The sequence below is a fragment of the Vespa crabro genome, chromosome 5 (assembly GCF_910589235.1).
Source record: "Vespa crabro chromosome 5, iyVesCrab1.2, whole genome shotgun sequence".
NCBI lineage: Eukaryota > Metazoa > Arthropoda > Insecta > Hymenoptera > Vespidae > Vespa > Vespa crabro.
Genome location: NC_060959.1, coordinates 3,100,656 through 3,121,240, shown reverse-complemented (window position 1 = coordinate 3,121,240; position 20,585 = coordinate 3,100,656). Strand labels below are relative to the sequence as shown.

Below are 20,585 nucleotides of genomic sequence, written 5' to 3'. Positions count from 1 at the left end.
TCGAAGTCTTCACTATCTATCTTTTTTATTTATTTTTTGTAAATAAAAAAATTTATTCTTTATTAATAAAAAGAAAATAAATTTACATAAAATGAAAACATTTTCTTTTTAAATAAAATTTTTTTTTAAATTAAAGGTTTTTTAAATAAAAAAAATAAATTTTTATTTAAAAAAATCACATCGTCATCGCTTACTCAACCAACCGCAGCAATATAATTAATTTATTCTGCCTTTCTATTTATATTGATTACAGAACAATTAATTAATTAATTAATTAATCTTTTTCTTTTGCTATTTGATCATTAGAAATGGAAGGTAATTTTTACATTATTTCAATAGGATAACAAAATTTTCACTCTGTTAGTAAATAAAATCAACTTTTTGTATCTGCGTGAGTATACATTTGTTAACGTATACATGTGTATATATAGTATATATATGAGAGGTAGGTAAGGAGTAGCTCACGTGTCCGGTTACCACAATTTACACGTTTCCACAGAGACAACGAAGTTACGCCTTTGGCTGGTTCACTCACGGCGAAACTGCCGTCTAATTAATCGCGCTTGTTCGATGCATACCCCAAGGCCACGGTTGAACATTAAATTTCATTGATGAACAAGAGCCATAGTTTTAGTAATCTCTTACATCTTGGATAATCGTTCCATGATTTTCACTTCGTTTTTTTTATCTTTCCTTTCTTTTTTGTTTTTTTTTTTTTTTTTTTTTTTTATATATCTGAAAAATAATCTATTTAAAAAGAAAAAGAAATTCGGCATGTTAACAAAAATTGCTTCACAAGATTTTATTTACAAGATTTTTTATATTTTTGATCGGAACAATTCTAATGTCTATAATACATTGTAATAGAAAAATTTTATATGATATATAAACGGAGTCATATAGCGGCAAGTTACTTATCCATAATATTTCTATAAATGTATCCATAACATTTCATAATTTTTATTAAAATCCAATATTTCTATAAATAAGTTCATATAAATAAATTATAAATCTTATGAAAAATTCGATCGAGTCTACGAAGAGGTTACTTTTTCTTTGTCTTACAAATATTTATCTTATCGAGCTCAAACTTTTCTCCTTTTTGATAAATTCGACGTTTTATCTTCGAACAATTACAGGATTTTACGTACTTTACTAACTTTACTAACTTCGAGAAAACTATCGGAACGATGAGTTGACAATTTTCACAAGAAACTTTTCGATGAGAGGAAATGAAAATTCGTCGGTAGACGATTTGTGATAAGAGATAAATACGGGTTTGACGTTGATAGAGTAGCGCAAGAGTAACATCATCAGGAGCAGGAGCAGGAGCAGGAGGAATAGCAATGACAATCTGCAAGAAGGCGCGAGATATTGTTATTGATGGTAGCTGTCTTAGTCGTCAACATCGTTTATTGAATCTTTTTCGTTAACGAGCGTATCTCTACTTTGGTGTTGCAGGCCGTGCGGTGCCGGCTTGCCAAAGATGCAAGAGCTTCGATCCAATTATCCTGAAGGAGCCTACTCAAAACAATAGACGCGCATCCCTGGGTTGTTCGCAATCGCCATCAACAGCACACAGCCAGCTTTTGGTAAGCTATGAATATTTCTTCATTTTGCTTGTGTTCTCTTTTAACTTAATTTCTAGACCATCACAAGAAAATGCCAATTATGAGAGGATCTTCTTGTTGGACCTTCGAGGAAAGCTTCTTCTTCGTTGTGTTCTCTCTTTTTCTTTCTCTCTATCTCTAACTCTTTCTCTCTCTCTCTCTTTCTGTTTCTCTACTTCTTGGCTCACCGTTATCTCTTGGTTTTCACGAGCCTTCGAGTGAGATTCCGTGATCCGAAAAGATATCTTTTGACTACTCGAGAGATTTCTTCGTTATTTTCGCGAAGTTATCTTTATCATTTTACATTTTCTGGAAGAGTCTTCGCCTATGTTTTTTCTTTTTCTTTTTGCTTTTTTTCGTTTTCTATTTTATCTCCTAAACGTTTCTTAACATTGTTAAATCATTTTTAAATTTATTGATTTGATATCCCCAAGAGTAAATATTCGTTTTCTTTTATATTTGGTTTAAGTGTAACCAGGATGCAATAATAATTAAAAAAATAAGTATACGAGTTCATCTCTAATTATAATAGATAACAGGAGAATTAATAAATATGTCTTAATAATAATAAAAATAATAATAATAAAATATGATAATACTAATAACAATATATTAATAGTAATATTTTAATAATAATAATAATAATAATAATAATAATAATAATAATAATAATAATAATAATAATAATAATAATAGTGATAATAATATTAATCATTAAGGAGTAATGATAATAATAGAAAAGGGAGGCTGACATTCAATGGACGTAATAGTTTTCATATTAGGACTTGTCTTATTGATTTTTAAATCAGTATTTTTTCCCTTTCATAAGCTTTTATAATTCAATTTTTTATTAAAGAGATTAGAAATATTTGAAATTTTAAAAATTGTCGACTGTTTAATTATTTATAACAAGGCCTCGAATGAATATAAAAGTTTTTCTTTTTTCGTGGATACTAACCATAACAATATAAAATAAAAAAATCTATCGCGAATCATTCCTAGGTCAATAAAATTGACGTTCCAACATAACAGAATGCAAACTATTTAAAATCTGGTTTTATCACGATTCCAGTCGAACGGATTAAGATTTTGAGAATTGTTAATGATATTTCTTTTCCTTAGGCTTGATTCTATTAACTGTATCTGAAGAATTGAAAATGGAAATAGAATTAACAAAATGGCATTCAGACAACGAAAAATTTGATATTATTTGAGTTATTTGTTAATATAAAATCGTAACTACGTATTTTTTTAATCCAATTTATTTTTCACATACAATATTTCCATCATAATATTTCACAACTCCTCCTTAATAAATTTCAAGTTGATATATATTTGATATATATCACCGGCAGTTCACAGGTAAAATCATTAAAGAAAATGTAGTTCTGAGAATATAGTATTAAAAATTTCAATATAATATTTACGTATGTCAGGAGATTATTCATACTTAAGCGAAATAATTGTTGAAATTGTTTGTTAAGTGGATTTCACTATTCTGCCGTATGACTTATAAGTAAGAAAACATAGCAAATCCATTAAACCGCAAAACCTTATAAGATCGATCTTATATAACCCTTTTGGTTAGCCGCACACCATGCTAAGTTTTACGGTTTGTTGAATGCAATTTTGCAAATTTTTCAAAAAGCCAAACGTGAAGATATTCTCAAAGAATCATACACTATTGAAATATACGAAGATTCATAAAATCGATCTTTTTTCTTCCTTTTTTTTCTTTTCTTTCTTTTTGTGAAATATCAAATCTTTTTAATCCACAACACTCATAACTCTACGTAAACTTTAACTAGAGATGAACTTATAATTAGAATTTAAAAAATAAAGATATATGAATGTATGCATTTAAAATTAGATAGCATTATTATAAAAGTTTAAGAAAGTTGTTTTAGATAAAAAAAAATCTAACAGAGATATCAAAATTTCTTAAGATCTTTTAAAGATTTTGAAAATCTGACCGTTGAAAGTCATCTGAAAGATTCAGAAGTAGGTAATCATCCAGGCGCGAAAGCTCGTTTTACGCGATTTCTGGAAGGCGGATAATGCCAACCCGGGTTAAAAGATCACGGAAGGTAGCGAAATTTCAACTCTCCTTTGAATATTTAAAATCCTGAATAGAGATAGTCCAATGAATTTTCCTTGGTCGACGATCAGTGTCATCCCGACAATGAATACTTTATACTGAACTTTATACATGGGCAAATCCCCTAAACCTAATTCTCTTCTTAATTTTATCACTCTATATTCTTGAAACATTGTTAGATTTAAAATTAGCTTTTAAAATTTTTAAATTAGAAATTCGCATTGATGCTTCTTACAATTTGTTAATAATCTAATTCCAATTATATTTCTAATTTTATATTTACTTTTATTTAAATATTTTGATTAGAAAGTTATATGTTATGATTAACGTTGATCGTTATTATAATTTTTTGTAATAAACTCTTGCATCGCAATTTCAAATGACGCGTAAAATTTTTCCACCAAAATCTTATTATCATTTCCAAATGGTGAAAAATTTTAAATTTGTCAATTCACCTCGTAAGTAAATTCATATTTATATATGCTTATCGTGCAATCGGTCCAGCTTCTCATTGTTTATCTTACACAATTTTTATTTCCTATTGAATTGTTTACTTTAAAATAAAATTATTTCCGATAACGTCGGTTTTTTCGATTAATACGTTTACAAAAAAAAAGTTGATTCTTACTTGTCAATGAACCTAATGAGTACATATTTACATATACTTATATATATACACATACATATATAGGTTGATCAATAAATAATGTCGGTATTTTAAGTATTTTCTATCTGAGTAAATAATATAAATATTTTGTAAAATAAATAAATAGTACTAGTACTAATATACTGTATTTGAGTAAATAATAAGTGTTTTGTATATAAATAAATAACATTAATATTTTGTATAATGGAATAAAAAGAAATAGTATTTTTATTAATATATTTATTAGTATTTTTACTAGTCTTTTTTCATATTAGTATATTTATTAATATTTTCTCTCTCTCTCTCTCTCTCTCTCTCTCTTTCTCTCTCTCTTTCTCTCACTCTCTCTCTTTCTCTCTCTCTCTTTCTCTCACTCTCTCTCTTTCTCTCTCTCTCTCTCTCTTTCTCTCTCTCTTTCTCTCACTCCCTCTCTTTCTCTCTCTCTCTCTCTCTCTCTCTCTCTCTCTCTCTCTCTCTCTCTCTTTCTCTCTCTCTCTCTCTCTCTCTCTCTCTCTCTACTATTTTTAATAGCCAAATATTAAGTTCGATATTTCAGTAAAAAATAATAATCTGTGTTACATATTTAACTATAAAATATAGAAAATTCAGGTATTACTTATAAGCCAAACTAAAATGTGTGTGTATGTTCAAAGTCCTCTCAAAAGTTTTCCACCGAGATGTTAATTTATATTTTTTCGTGTGAGAGATGAAAAGTGGTGGAAGATAACGAAAATAAAATGAGAGAGAGATAGAGGAAAAGAGAGAGGAGGAGAGAAAGAGAGAGAGAGAGAGTTAGTGAGAGTTAGTGAGAGTTAGTGAGAGTTAGTGAGAGTGAGATGAGTTCAGAGAGTTATTGAAGGACAAGACGAGAAGAGGTTTTGGAGCATCCATAAGCTCTACTCGAAAAGCTTTTTCGTTCACGGACTGCTACTTCTTTCCCTAAAATTTGATTCGTCGGTTCGTTAGAATATTCATAAATATGCGTTAAATCTCTTCATTCCTTACCCCTTATCCCCTCCCGCTCCACCCCTTTCTGGTCGAATCCTCCAATCAAAAAGTTTTCTTACCGAAACTTTTGCTCGTTTCCATAGAAAACAAGAAACATTTTTGCGAGAGTGATACAGCTATTAAAATTCTTTCGAATATCTTCCATCATTTCCACTGAAAGATTCTCTTAAAAGAAAGTAAGCAATACAATTTCCTGAAGGAAAGAGGGTTCTTTAATTGTAGCGTCTTTTATGATGCATCTGTTATCACATTAAATGCCATGGGGGTCGCTGGTAACCGGCTCTGAATTCGTCTGTAGCTCCATGGGGAACATAGGTAACGGGCAACATCAAAATTAGTAGAGACACATAGTAAGAGTAAATACTAATATTTATAAATTTTTCAATACTATTATCATTACTGGAATGATAAGATAAATTCATTAAACCTTTTGGCTACAATATCGTGTGAGACTTGTGGTAAGGAAATCGGAACAATAAGTATCACAGATGAGAGCCGTGATAAGTTGATCGGATCAAATAAGAACAATACGTGCCAGACTTATGATTTGTAAATTGGGCCCAACGTAAACAACACAGGTCTAATTTGGTTTTTCCCGATATCTTTTTATCTTAGTCGGGTCAAACTCATTGTTAATTTTCTCGATATCTTTTTTCTCACTTACATATTATATTTGGCTACAGTTCAAATATATTTTCTAAAAAATATCTTCAAAAAGAAAATTTAGCGTTGATAGACAAGAGATGTGCTAACTTTGCAAATACTGATTTGATAGTGATACTAGTGATATTTTATAACTTGTATGATAACCAATCGTTGCAAACAACTGGTTATTGAAGATGATACCGATGATAAAGATGAAACCGCATTAATTATCAACTATCAGAGCAATGAATTTGAAAAGAAAAAAATAATTAATCGAAGATTTGGAATTATATGGAGACTCATGGCATAAATGTGGCTATTTTATACAAGTTAGATGCAAAGAAAAAAGAATTAGACATTTTTAATATAATATTTGATAATATGTTATGGGAAAATATTGTCATGAAAACGAATCGGTATGCAGAACAAATAATAAACAATAAAAATAAAAAACACATATTTCCTTACTTTTGTCAGAAAATCATCTGTCTAAATCTGATTAATGATGAAATGTATTTCTTTGCATTTGAAATTATTCAGAAAATCTGAGTATCATCAGTTTATGTACACGAACAAATAGGCAATCACTACTTCACGGAAACAAAATATACAATGTTCAAACGTGTATATAAAAATCAGTAGTGGACGGTCGAGCTTCTTCTATAGGAAGGATAAATAATGTGTAAAAAAAAATAATATGCACAAATAAATATATAAAGTAATCTAATAAATAAGAAGTTATCTTGAAAACAATGTCAATGATTTTACATGCAAATGGATACATTTAAAATAATTTAATAAATAATCATTAACAATGTTAACGCATAATATTGTTTTAATACATCTTATATATTTCATTCATCATATATTCATGCATACGCTCAAAGTATTTTAATAAATAAATATTACTGACAATTTTAACAATCTTCAAAAGGATCAATTGAAACAAGACTTAGTTTTATATATTCTATACGTCATTCATACGTTATCTCGTTCAAATCTAATATTGTATTTTTTATATAGGATATTATTTTTATGTAGATATAATTATATATATTATTTAATATATAAATGTATATATATTAATGTATATTAATATATATTATTTTAAATATAAAATTTTATTTTTATATAGAATATTAGATTAATAAATATATATTATCTTTTTATGTAGAATTTTTTTTCTTTTTACATACCTGCTACAGCATTTTGGTGAAAGGACAGGAGCTTTTTAGGTCATAAACGAAATTAAGTGTATGTATATATATATATATATATATATATATATATATATATATATGTATGTATGTACGTACGTATATATGTATGTGTGTATTCAAACATATACCCGGGATCATAAACATACTTGAATAACAGTGAAAGAAAAGTGATATACATATAGCATATATCATATTACACGTGTGTGTGTGCGCGGCGCATGCGTGTGTATATACATACATCTATATTTTGGTGTGTGTTTGTATATATATATATATATATATATATATATATATATATATATATATGTGCGTGTATATATAAATGAATGTATGTATGTTCTTACTCGACATATAGTCACGCACGTAATAGTCCCAGTACGCAGCGCGTGGGTGGTTTTCTTCGTTCGAAGTGAATGGCGTGACGAATCCGAGGAAGAAGCTCGTAAACCCGGAACTTTACTACCCCTTGAGTTTTAAGGCCGGCACGTAGAGGTTGGTGAATCTCAGCTCGATCGAGAACCTTAGGGAATACGTACTACTTCCTAAGTTTTTCTTTTTAAGACCTTCTTCGAAAGCACTTCGAAAAGTCAAAAGGGATCGTTTAATGATCGACGATCATTGGTGCATTTAACTTTCCTCTATTTCTTTTTTCTTCTTATTATAGTAAAATTATAGTAATACATATTGGATTATTTGTATAATATTCAAAATCAATTAAATTTTTTATTTAATTAAAAAATAAAAAGAATACATATACTGACAGATTTGTATGACTCACTCTGTATAGAAGTACAAAATTCAAATAAATTTCGATGATGCTAAATGCTCTGAAAACATCATTTCTAACATATTTTTTCATAAATAAAAAATATTGATTTTGAATTTAATTTTTTATCCTTTATAAAAGTTACATATATCGATTAGTAATAAAATGTCTTGTATAAAAATACAATTCATAGAATCCCGAAAATGAAATATGACATTATTATAGGAAAAAAAATGCATACGTATATGAGTACGTTTGCGTTAATCATCGTGATTGTATAAGAAAACTTTGAATAAAGAACAAATGAAAACGAGTCGAGCGTAGGAGTACTGATAAATATTTAAGCATAACTAGAACCAAGAACTCTCTCGTCCCACTCTTTCCTCCCCTTTGCCTCTCTTCCTATTTTTCTTTTCCGTCTCATTGGTACACGTGAAAAAGAATAATTCGAGTCAAGCTCGTGTATAAATAAACGGAAGCATAGGAGAGAAAATAAGATCGGATGGTAAAAAGATAGGAAAAAAATGGTAAAAAAGAATGAAATAGAGGGGTGAGGGATCGTAGCATATAACGGGTAGATTCAATGACGTGCAAGAGATAAACTGTTGAAATACCTACGTAGAGACTACTACGGGATACGACGTCTCTTGTTTTTTTCTTCAACATTTTGTTCAACCATTTGTTTCTTTTTAATGCAACGAACTACGCGTATCTTGAACGTTTCTATTTCTTAAATGTCTTATTTTATTCCGACAAATGCCAATGTTAAGTAAAACGAACTATTTCTTTTTACTTTCTTTTCATCCTGTAATGAAGTCATTTTCAAGTAGAAATATCAACGAAATTTGCAACGATATATTTTTGTTGAATATTGAACAAATTTAATGATATAAATTTAGGATATTTTTGATATATATATCTTCTTAAATAGTTAGTGAGAATAATAATTATGGGAATAATACTGATCTTTTATATGGATATCAATTGTGTCATAAAATTTTTATTAATCTGAAGATTGATAAGATCGAATAAATCTATATGGATGATGAAGAGAGTTTTGAAAATAATTATTTTTACTTATGAAGGTCACTTATTATTAATTTGTAAACACCAAGAGAAATAAATTTTAATATATCGAATACATTTAAATAATACGTCATTTATATTACGTAAACGTTATTAATAAAGTTTTTTAATTATGAATTATTGTTTCATTGAGTATTGTATTACATGTATTATATTCTATAAAGTGTAATTTATTAGTGACAAAATATTATATTAATGTTGCAATAATGATTATTCAATTATTAAAACAATAACAAATAAATATGAACGTAAACATATTTTCGGTCGGGGAAAAAGTTTCTTCGTATTCTCCCAGTCGATGACATTATGATCGTATAACTCTGGTAGTATTAATCAAATCTGATAATAATTGCATACGTTCGAAAGACACACTGAGTGTCTTTAGAAAGGTTATGATTATATTAGTTTATTCATTTATAAGTTATCATGTCTTGAAAATAAATGAAAATAAAGAAAAAATTCGTTACATTTTTTAAAATTTTATTACAAAAAAGGGAAAAATGCGACTCAATCTAATGAAAAAAATTTGTGATATTTATGGACAATAATTTAAAAAGTTAATGAAATTATAGAAAAAATTGATCGAAACCGACACATTAGCAGTCATGATATCGCTAAGGAATTAAATATCAATCACAAAACAGTTTTAAACCATTTAAAAAATGTTGAGTACAAAAAAATTCGACGTTTAGATTTCGTTTTAACAATGAAAAATTTAATGGTTCGAATTTCTATTTGCGAATCGTTACTGAAACGGATCGTAATTGAATTATTTTTGAAACGGCTCGTTAAATGGGCGATGAAAACAATTTCTACAATGACAGAATTATAATTTTACCTCGAAAATGGAGAAAAATGATCGATCAAAATGACACATATTTGGTGTAATAAACTTCGTTTGAGATATTTAAAAAAAACTTAATTTACTTTTGTATTAAAATACGAAGAAAATTTTTCCTCCAATCTAATATATGTATATATAAATTCTCGTAGTATCGTAGATCGTAAGATTGTCATTGGCAGAAATATTAACTGATAAAATTCAATGTACGATTGGACTCAAAATCTAATCTTTTCTTTTCTAATTTCAGAACAAGATGTCAATGACAGGGAGCTTGATGGGCTACGAAAACAATAACGAAGTGAATCAAGCGAAATGCAAAAAACCGTTGAAGCCACTTCCGGTTATGTCGAGTATAAATTCAAGCGGTGTAACGACGACATGCACTGGGAAGTCGTCGAAGAAGGTTCGGAATTCGCGTAAAAAGGAATCTTCTGTGCGAGGTCATGTGAATAGTCTTTGGTCGGTATGGTACGGCATCTTGGCGGTTGCATTTCAGACTTATATCGCAATGAGATACGCCAGAAGATTTGCCAGTGAGTTCTTTTCTTTCCTTTTCTTTTTTTCCTTTCTTTCATTTTTTTTCTTCTTCCTCTTCTTCTTCTTATCTTTTTCTCCATCAATCGTTAAAAAGAAATAATAGATAAAAAAGAATTTTCTTTGATTTAATCTTTTCAGAAAGACTTACAAGTATTTACACGTGTTACAATTATTTACGTTTAATCTTTGGGAATAGTAATTCAATATTTCCAACATATTCAAATATTTTCAGCATATTCAAGTATTTCCAACCTTTTTTTTTTATTTGTTTAATTACCATCGAGATATCAAATAGACCGAATATGAATGTACGTAAATTAGATCGATTGGATTATAAAAATTTTAAATGATCATCTCTGAAGAGATTAATGCGTCTTTAAGATTTTCTTTATTGCTTTTAAAAGATCAAAACATCTGATTTGTTTGAATTAAGAATACAGTCTAATGTAAAAAGAAATGAGAATTAGTTCTCCCAAATGTTATGTTTAAAAATAGTTATGAATCGAATTTGTACGAAATCGATTTTTCGGTTAATGAATTTATTTAAAAAAAAATACAGAGAGAGAGAGAGAGAGAGAAAGAGAGAAAGAGAAAATGTAGTTTCAATCTCTTTCGAATTATTTCAATAACATTACGATAAATTTATTAAAACTCACCATGTAGATAATTTATTTCAATGTAATAGACATTAAAAACTTTGCTAAGAGAGAGAAAAATGTCTCAACGATCGCAAAGGATATCTTCTTTATTTTCATTTTTTTATATTCCAAAGAAAAGTCACGAGAAGTGTCATGAGCAGAAGTTCATCTTAATGAGATTTAACGCGACTTTCGTTTATCGTTGGTCAGAATCATATACACAAGCATTATCACTTTCGCCAATAAAGGAGAGAAAAAGAGATAGAGAGATAGAGACAGAGATAAAGAGAAAAAGATAGATAGATTGAGAGAGAGAGAGAGAGAGAGAGAGAGAGAAAGAGCTCTTCAGAAGAGCTCTCCAGCCAATTTTTTTTATTCTTCTTTCTTACGAATCAGCTGACGAACCACACTAAATCCCTCACTCTAGGTGCACCGGGCTGCTGGTTTTATAAGATTAAAGGAGAATTTCCGTCTGCTAGGAAAGTTCAGATATCGATTAAAAGAGAAAATTCGAGGCTTCCGTGGCCGTTTGTTAATAAAACGGCTAACATTTCTAATAAGCAAATCGAGAACGTTCACCTTTCTCGTTTATGTCGTCGAACTTCTCGTAAAAGTGAATTAAGCTTTGCCACGCTAAAAATATTTTTCTCTTAGCATTTTTCTTTTCTTTTTGTTTTTTTTTCTTCTCCTCTTTTTTTTTACTTTTTATTCTCCTTCCGTTTTACTTTTTTTTCCTTTTTCTTGTATCATTTTCGTTTCGTTTCGAAATAAAATATTTTTTTTGCTGAAAATTTACGTTTATTATAATTTTATTTATTAATATTCTCAACTAAAGATAACGAGTTAATCTGTCATGAATATTTAATCCTCTCTCTTTCTTTCTCTCTCTATCTCTCTCTCTCTCTCCTTCTCTTTCGTGGTAAATAATTATTAAAATAATATTTAATTTATTAAAATAATAAATAATGTATTACAAATAATTTGTTTCTTCCTATTATTAAGAAAGGATTATATTTCTTGATTCTACTTCAATTTCTTGTACTCATTTTTACTGTTTTATTTTAAATGGAAATAAATTACGTACATCCACGTTCATCCAGAAGATAAAAACTCTTCCTTGTTAACAAGTTAAAGAATTTACACATAAAAGAAGAAAAACAAAGGCAAAGAAAAGTATGATTTTTAACTCGGACGAAAACAACAAGAGAACTTTTTATTTTCTTTCAGCGTATCTCTCGTTGCCATGGCCGGCGGATGCACCACCACCGAAAATCGAGTTGCACGCGTGCCTAGTTCTGGCTGGGGCTGGAGTGGTTTTACTTCCTGTTTTACTCGGTACTGCCTTCCTCAAGCTCGGAAATCTCGCCAACGACGGAATTAAACTTGGCCGTCATTTGAGCGCGTGCTCTCGTGATCCTCCTTCCTCGTTACTCACCAACAGTCCAGATAATAGTGAGTTGTCTTTCTCTTTTCTTAACAAAAAAGAATTACATTTACAAAAAAAAGAGATAAAAATATTTTAAAGATTTTTGTTGTTCAATTAATTTTGTAAATTATCAATTTTCTTTTTTTTTTGTTTTTAATAACAAACCAAATTTGTTAAATATTTAATTAACTGTCATAATAAAATATAATAATAATATTTATATATAATTTATATAATAGTTTAAATAAGTATGATATAATATTTTATAATGTTATTAAATATAATATAGTATATGGATATATATAATATAGTATATGTTATATATATATATATAATAATTTAAATAAGTATGATATAATATTTTATAATGTTATTAAATATAATATAGTATATGTATATATATATATATATATATATATATATATATAAAATAAAAATATTAATTACTTAATTAAAATATTAATATTTTAATTTTATTATATTATATTATAATATTATTATATAATTTTTTATATTATTCTCTACGTGAGTGTATGCATGTAGAGAATGTAACTGAAAGGTCTGTACAAACTTTAGGAATATTTTCCAACTATGTAAACAAGTAGAAAATGTTCTATGAACATGGGATCGAAAACGCTTGCTTCTGAAGTTACAACGATTCGAAGTTGTCCTGCAACGTTTAAAGAAATTATTGCATCAAATCGTAGAAAAGTTATAAACTTTGTTTGTTTTTTCCTTTTTTTTTGCGTAAGGAATTCAGGTTGAAAGAAGATAAAGAAATCACGAGGGATTTAGAAAAAAAGATAGCTAGACGATTTAACGTAATTATTTCTCCAACTATTACAGAAAAATTTTGAACCATCGTAACTTTAGAAGCAAGCATTTTCCAACTCATATTCATTTTCTACTTGTCATTTTCTACTTGTCATTTTCTACTTGTCATTTTCTACTTGTTTATATACCTGGAACTTATTCCAAAAGTTTGTACAGACCATATATATATATACAGGATAGTAAAAAAGAAAAAGTATAATATTTTAAACTTTGAAAAAAGTGTCTAATTAACATAGGTCGTAAAATCAATTCTTTCGATCTTAATTAAACTTTTATTATTTATGAATCTTCGATGTCCTAAGTGAATCTATTGGGAACATATTGAACGTACACAGAGGAATTTGTTTAGATAATTCAAGATCGCCAAGATAAGTTTATTGTGACAATAAGCAAAAACTATTACTAATGTGTATAATATAATATATATAATGGAATATGTTTATTTTCAATATGTTGCCAAGGGACTCATTTATTAATTCATTATTATTCATTAATGTTCACTAACTTTTATTACAAATAATAAAATTTAATTTATATAGAAAGGAATTAATTTAGAACTCACGTTAATTTTTAGACATTTTTTATTTATCTCTATGAGTACTACACATACACATACACGCACACACAACAGAGAGAGAGAGAGAGAGAGAGAGAGAGAGAGAGAGAGAGAGAGAGAGAGAGAGAGAGAGAGAGAATATATACTCTATACATAGAGAAATATACATACAAACACACACACACGGAATAGTAAAAAAAGGGGCCGATATTTTAATATGAGTAAAAAATGTCTAATTAACATGGGTTCTAAAATTAATTTTATAATGTAAATTAAATTTTATTATTTATAATATATATATATATATATATATATATATATATATATATATATTAATATATGTGTGTAATTAAATGCTGTGTAAGTAAAATGCTGACTTTGGGATTTTTCTTTTCTTTCTTTTTAAGTGCTTTTTATTAAAAAAGGAAAGACCGCGATATCTCGTGTATGAAAATTTGCCGACTCCGTTACGAATAAGATGAATGTTCTTCCCTTTTTTGTCTCAGGCTTGGCGAATAATTTATGGAGACATGGTGGACCAACGTCGGCGTTCGTACATCTCTGCACGGCTATGTGCTTCCTTCTACCGTCTCTGCTCATGGAGGCGAGGATGATACACGCTGGATTTTTGCCAAAAGGTAATAAGCCCATCCTTGCATGTCTTCTACTCGTTTTACTTGACCTCTCATGTTCCTTCTTTCTTAATCGTCGTAGTCGTCCTCGTCTTTCGTCCTGCTAAATAAACGCGATAAGTTTTACTACCTTTTTGTCACGTCTTCTGTTACTTGTATTCGGAAGAAAGTTTTCGCAAGTGTTACCCCTCGAAGTTTCGAACAATTTCAAGATAATTGCTTGAAATATTTCGACAGTTTGGAAAATTTAGATGCTAAAATTCTCTAACTTCGAAATTTCTTCCGTGCTTAAAACGGAATACTTTTCCACCATAATTGTTAACAAAAAGAAAAAAGGAAGAAATAAAAAGAAAAAAATATAAAGAAAGGCTATTTTTATAAATTTTGTTTGACTAATCAATATGTTTATATACCAATTTATTATGTTATATCAATTAAATGTGCATGTTTAACATTGTGCATGTTTTGACCATTATTATTTTATATCATTTAATGTGCTTTCGTTTTCGAAAAAGTTCATTTAAAAAAAATCAAAAATTTCTATATCCTATCTTAAACTATACGAATGCTTTTTATTGTACGTAGAGATATTTGGAAATATTTTCTTTTTGACAAATGATGCAGTCTTGAAGAAAAAATTTTGAGAATATGCAAAGTGAAAACAATTGTCTGCTTTTTAAATTTTCTATAAAAACTTAAAAATCTTTTTTTTCCTTTTTTTTTTTAAATCGAAACAATTCTACATGCAGTCAAATATAATTTCGTCTTAAAAATAAAAATTCAATCTGATAAAAAGAATAAAATATATTTGTCCCTAATAACAAAAATAATATTATAAGAATAATGCGTTTATAATTTAACGCTGATATACATAGAATTTGACAACTGTTACAATCTCGGTTTGAGATCTCGAATATTAGTAAGATACAGAAAAAAAATGTTTTTTGTCCGAAACGTCACAATTTACTTTCTTCATTAATATACAACAGTGATAGAAATAAAATTTTATCGAACAAGTTTCGTTCAAGAAATCGTTTACACTTTATTGATTAGTTTTAACAGTATCAATTATCGTTTCGATGTGCAAAAAATTACGGAAGTTCTGGAAATAGATTATGGCTTTCATAACTTTTATCTACACTGCAAAATCACATCAGCGAGTTAACAGAATACGAGAAATATACTCGATCTATCGCATAACTTATCGCCATAAGAAACTTCCTATGTTTGCACTCTTCCGGATTAGATTTAATTCCGTAGAATTGCAATTTAATGTGGGAAATTAGAAAATTTGTAGATCTAGTGTGTATTTACCGACTTTTCAGGTATAGTCTGCGTATAAATGTGCGTTTGTAAACACATGTATAAGAGTAATCGTGACTGTATATCGCGCATAAATGTATTTCTCAACGACGTACGTAAACCCGATAAGTTCTAAAGTTATAAGAAAATTTAATATAGTCTCCTTTCCGTTCCCCACTCAGCCATCTCGACGTCGCACTGTTGTCTGCATCTCTGAGATGTACGATGACGTAGCTGAGATTTTACTTAGATTATTTTTTTACGGAGAGGTAGATTTTATTTTTCTTTTTTATTCCTTTTTTATTCCTTTTTTATTCTTTTTTTATTCTTTTTTTATTCTTTTTTGGAGAACTCATTCGTACGTTAGTACTTGAATAACTGATGTATTTTAATAATTTCTTATGCATGAATCACAAGACTTGTAAAAATAAAAAATATTTTATCAGCCGCTCACGAGTTAGAGTGAAATGAATATTTAAATTTCATGAAGTAAAGCGAATTTTAAACAATTCTTTTTTATTTTTTTATTTTCTTTTTTTTTTGAATATAACTATAAAAGTGAAATTCATTTTATAGAATAAACTTTATTTTATATAATATATTTTAAACATAAACATAATACATATCTATATTTATATGTATAAATCTATATAGAGGGTGTCTCATGCAATTGAAACAGACTATATGTTGAGTCAGACAGGTAGAAAATAGATAAAAATGCTATAGATCAAGATTAAATGGTATCTGATGATGTATAATATGCAAATAATTTTATGTTTTTTCGTGGATTGGTTCATCGGAAAAATACAATTGCACTTTTTTTTTATAGTAACTTATATTTTCGAATATATCAATTGATACAGTTTTTTGTGGGTCTACATAAAAGTATTAGGTGGACCGGAAAGTAATGTCGCTTCCTTAAATTAAATTCAAACGAATAAATTTTTAACAAGTTTTTATTTTTAATCAATAATGTAATCACCTTCGTTATCAACAACTTTTTGCCATCTAGTGTGCAAATTTTCAATGCTGGACCGATAAAAATCAATTGGTTTTTGAGTAAAATATCTCGAGATGGCATTTTGGACATCATCCAAATTTTCAAATTTTTTTTCACTAAGAAAATGTTGTAGCGATCGGAATAAATAGAAATCAGGGCGAGTATGATGGGTGAAGCAATACCTACCATCCCAATTTATTTTTCAAGGTTCGTCTTGCACAGTGCGGTCTTGCATTGTCGTGTTGCAGAATAACGCCTTTTCTGTTGACAATCGCCGGATACTTTTCGATTAAAGATTGGTTCACTCGATCCAATTGTTCACAATAAAGATCTGCATTAACAGTTTGGTCAGGTTTCAGCACTTCAAAATGAACAATTCCGCGTATACTCCACCAAACACACACAAGCGCCTTTTTGGGATGTAAACCCGGCTTCGCAGTACTTCGTGGTGATTCATTTGAAGAGAGCCACTGTCTTTTGCGTTTTGGATTATCATATAGGACCTATTTTTCGTCTCCAGTGATCAAGCGATCAAAAAACAGTTCTGTATGGTGCCGTTGAAGCAATACGTTGCATGTGATGGATCGGTTGGCTTTGTTCTCTTCGGACAGATTATGGGGGACCCAAACACCTGCTCTGCTTATTTTTCCAATCTGCTGCAAATGTTCTTGGATGGTCGACCAAGGTTGGTTAAGGGTGTTTGAGAGTTCCTCGATTGTCTGACATGGATTTGCTTCCACTTCTGCCCTTAGCATGTCATTGTCTAATGTTGTTGGTCTTCCTGATCGATAGGAGTCAGAGAGATCAAAATTACCGGATCTGAACTTAGAGAACCATCTTTGGCATTTACGAATGTCTAATGCACTTAGATAAACATCGCAAATGTTTTTGGTCACAACTGTTGCGTTACTACTCTTGCGAAACTCAAAAAGCATACAATGCCGGATATGCTCTTCTGGTATTTGGCTGCCCATTCCACCTCAAATTGCAAAAAAAGTCTAATATTTAATTATTTATTAAAAGTGAACAAGTCACAATAACCTTAAAATGTCTTTGACACGACGTCGAAATCACAATGAGCTGACAAATGATAATCAAATATCGACATGCGCAGAAACGACATTACTTTCCGGTCCACCTAACATTAACATACTTATGCCCTAAACTTATACATTAGGAAGTTATTGGCTAATATTTAAATTTGGCTAAATTTTTCTGAATTATTTAGCTCTGTCGCTAAGTTAATTAATATTAGTACCCGGTTCATATGTGCCGAAACAATTTATAAATTTTTATATAATTCAGAAAATGACGAGGAAGATTTCCATTTAAAAATATAATACAAAATTGCAATATGCAGATGCTTTATTCCACTTGCGAAAAAAATATAATCGTTAATATATATGTTGATTGTTGATGAGAGCGTTTTTAAAATGCGCTTCTCGCACCGGACCAGCAATGACAGTCGATTGGCACGAAGGAAATGTCCCTGGTCTCGTCCTTAATGTCCAAGCCATAGACCCACTGGTCACGATGAATAAGGGCGGCGGCACTAGGCTAGGATACCGTGGCAGGCCGTCAGCAAAATACCGCTCGCCGCGTTCCCGCAAATTAATGGGAGAACGCACGTTCTTTTAAAGGATCCCGTGAGAAATGGAGAAGTAATTGCGCAATATGTAAATCTCACCGTGTATTTGATTGGATGAGTTACAATTGTTTGTGTGTCTCATGTATGATGTGTAGTTAGCTGTACTGGTTGCTTTTGAAGGAGACCTGAGAATTTAGACGTTGTGAGTCTGAAAGATGTGGCTTGACTGCTTAAATGCTGTGAGTCCGAAAATTGACTGCCTTTTGACCTATTTTGAATTATCCATGTAAACTTAAATAAGATTGGTAAAAAGCGGAGTTCGACATATGGAAAGGAAAAGAATAAATGTCCATTAGTCGGCGATAGTTCATTGAAGTGTTTAAACATTCCATATGTGACCCTTTGTTCTAGTACTTTTTTAGATTATAGGGTGCCAATGAATATTTCAAGGCTAAGAGCCCTAGACAACCCTTGACTTATCGAGCCTAGGCTTCTACTTTTACCATTTATTTATTGAACGGGTTGACATATTATCAAAACCCAGATATTTTACTAAAAATACCTAACCCTAGACAAAGGTGCCCATATGTTTTTTATCTATGTGTTTTATTAGCTATTAGCCGATAGGTTTTCATGGATAACTGTTTCCAATGGTGTTATATGATCCTTAATATGATCCTTAAGAGAAAGTACCGTGAACAATGGAGAGACGCACGTGTGCGTCAACAATGTAGTTCATTCTGAACCATTAATCTTTTTCTTATAATATTTTTTCTAAATTCCAACAAAAAAAAGATATGATTTGTTACAATTGCTTGAATCAATCTGTATATATAGCGTGTAACATGTATGTGTTATTTATTAAGAAATAAGGAGGACATGCAAACGCAATAGATTAATCGCTTAATAATAATCAATTATTGGCAAATTAAATTTATTATCGAATTTTTTCCTCAAAAAGTTCAAGATTTTACCGAAACTATTTAGAATCGTTGTAACTATTTAACATATTTTTTTATTAAATTTATTAAATTTAATAAATTTGTTTTTATTAATTATTATTTAATTTTTAATTTTTATTAATTAATTATTTTTCTATTAAAACATATCCAAGAAGAAATTCTTTTGCATTGATAAGAAAATAATCGATGTATGTATTCCTAGATGAGGATTAATAATAGTATTTGTAAAATTCGTTCGAAAAATTTTTTAAAAAGATTTATCATCAACTATTATAGCGATAATACTTATCAATCGAATTACGAGCTTTCACGAGAAGCAATCGAGCGAGGAACGAAAGCTACTAATCTCTCCTGACCAAAGTTAAACGAGTTAAGATCAGGTGACTTTGAAAGACTGCAGGAAGGAAGGGAAACTGAGATATTTGTTTCGCACGGTCGACTTTAAACGCTTAATTATTGACTGTGACTTAAGTAACACGCTCTCTAACGTAATGATTAAAGTGATATGTTTAAAATTATATTCCTTTGCAATTATTTTGCTCGAGGAAACGAGATTTTGTTTTTAAGGAAACACTAATCAATTCAAAATATTAATTCTGATCTTTCTCTCTGGTACAGCTTATTTATTCAGGATGTTCCAGAAATAAATCGACAGAGTCTTAAAATCATATTTTATTAATAAAAAAATTTGTATAAGAATTGTAAAAATGAAAAGAAAAATTATACAAACATTAGGTCATATAAACATACATAAACAAAAATTAAATAAACCTAAGAAATGTTTTATTTGCTATTTACAAACATTTTTAATTTATAATTTATGATAATTTAAAACTGTTACAACATTTCATTACAGAAATTACTGAAAATGATTTTTTCTGAATTAACGCATGCCTCGCAAATGCGTGGATTGTCGATGTTGCCTAATATAAATAAAAAATGTTTATAATTTGAAAATGAAGCGTTTCCATGCTTATATGACTTGTTTTTATCCTTACAGTGAACAAAATATTCTCTTAAAGTTTGGCGATCTATTTTTGAAACACCTTGTATGTACAAGATGTCCACCCATAGATATTCAAACAAATATCTCATAATTGATTGAATTTACAACAAAGTTTATTCAGAGAAATTTACATCTATCTATAAAGCGCGCCTAAATGTTTAGACAACTAAATATACATATA

General features: G+C 29.2%; 2 protein-coding genes across 6 annotated transcripts in view; one reads left to right on the top strand and one right to left on the bottom strand.

Moving 5' to 3' along the window:
* LOC124424326 (protein tincar) overlaps positions 1 to 20,585 on the top strand; it is a 225,844-nt gene that overhangs the window by 169,179 nt on the left and 36,080 nt on the right. For all 5 annotated transcript variants that reach the window (XM_046963224.1, XM_046963227.1, XM_046963225.1 and 2 more), the window contains 4 exons: positions 1,462 to 1,592; positions 10,171 to 10,456; positions 12,326 to 12,550; positions 14,421 to 14,552. In XM_046963224.1, coding sequence (XP_046819180.1) covers positions 10,177 to 10,456; positions 12,326 to 12,550; positions 14,421 to 14,552 — 637 coding nt within the window. In that variant the 5' untranslated portion in view covers positions 1,462 to 1,592; positions 10,171 to 10,176. The remainder of the gene's footprint in view (positions 1 to 1,461; positions 1,593 to 10,170; positions 10,457 to 12,325; positions 12,551 to 14,420; positions 14,553 to 20,585) is intronic.
* LOC124424331 (histone-lysine N-methyltransferase SETMAR-like) lies at positions 16,752 to 19,410 on the bottom strand. Its single transcript, XM_046963239.1, has one exon. The coding sequence runs from the start codon at positions 17,820 to 17,822 to the stop codon at positions 17,352 to 17,354; it is 471 nt and encodes a 156-aa protein (XP_046819195.1). The 5' UTR covers positions 17,823 to 19,410; the 3' UTR covers positions 16,752 to 17,351.

What these genes read in the sequence shown, in the direction of transcription:
- LOC124424331 (XM_046963239.1), bottom strand. Translation starts at nt 17,822, where the DNA reads ATGGGCAGCCAAATACCAGAAGAGCATATCCGGCATTGTATGCTTTTT.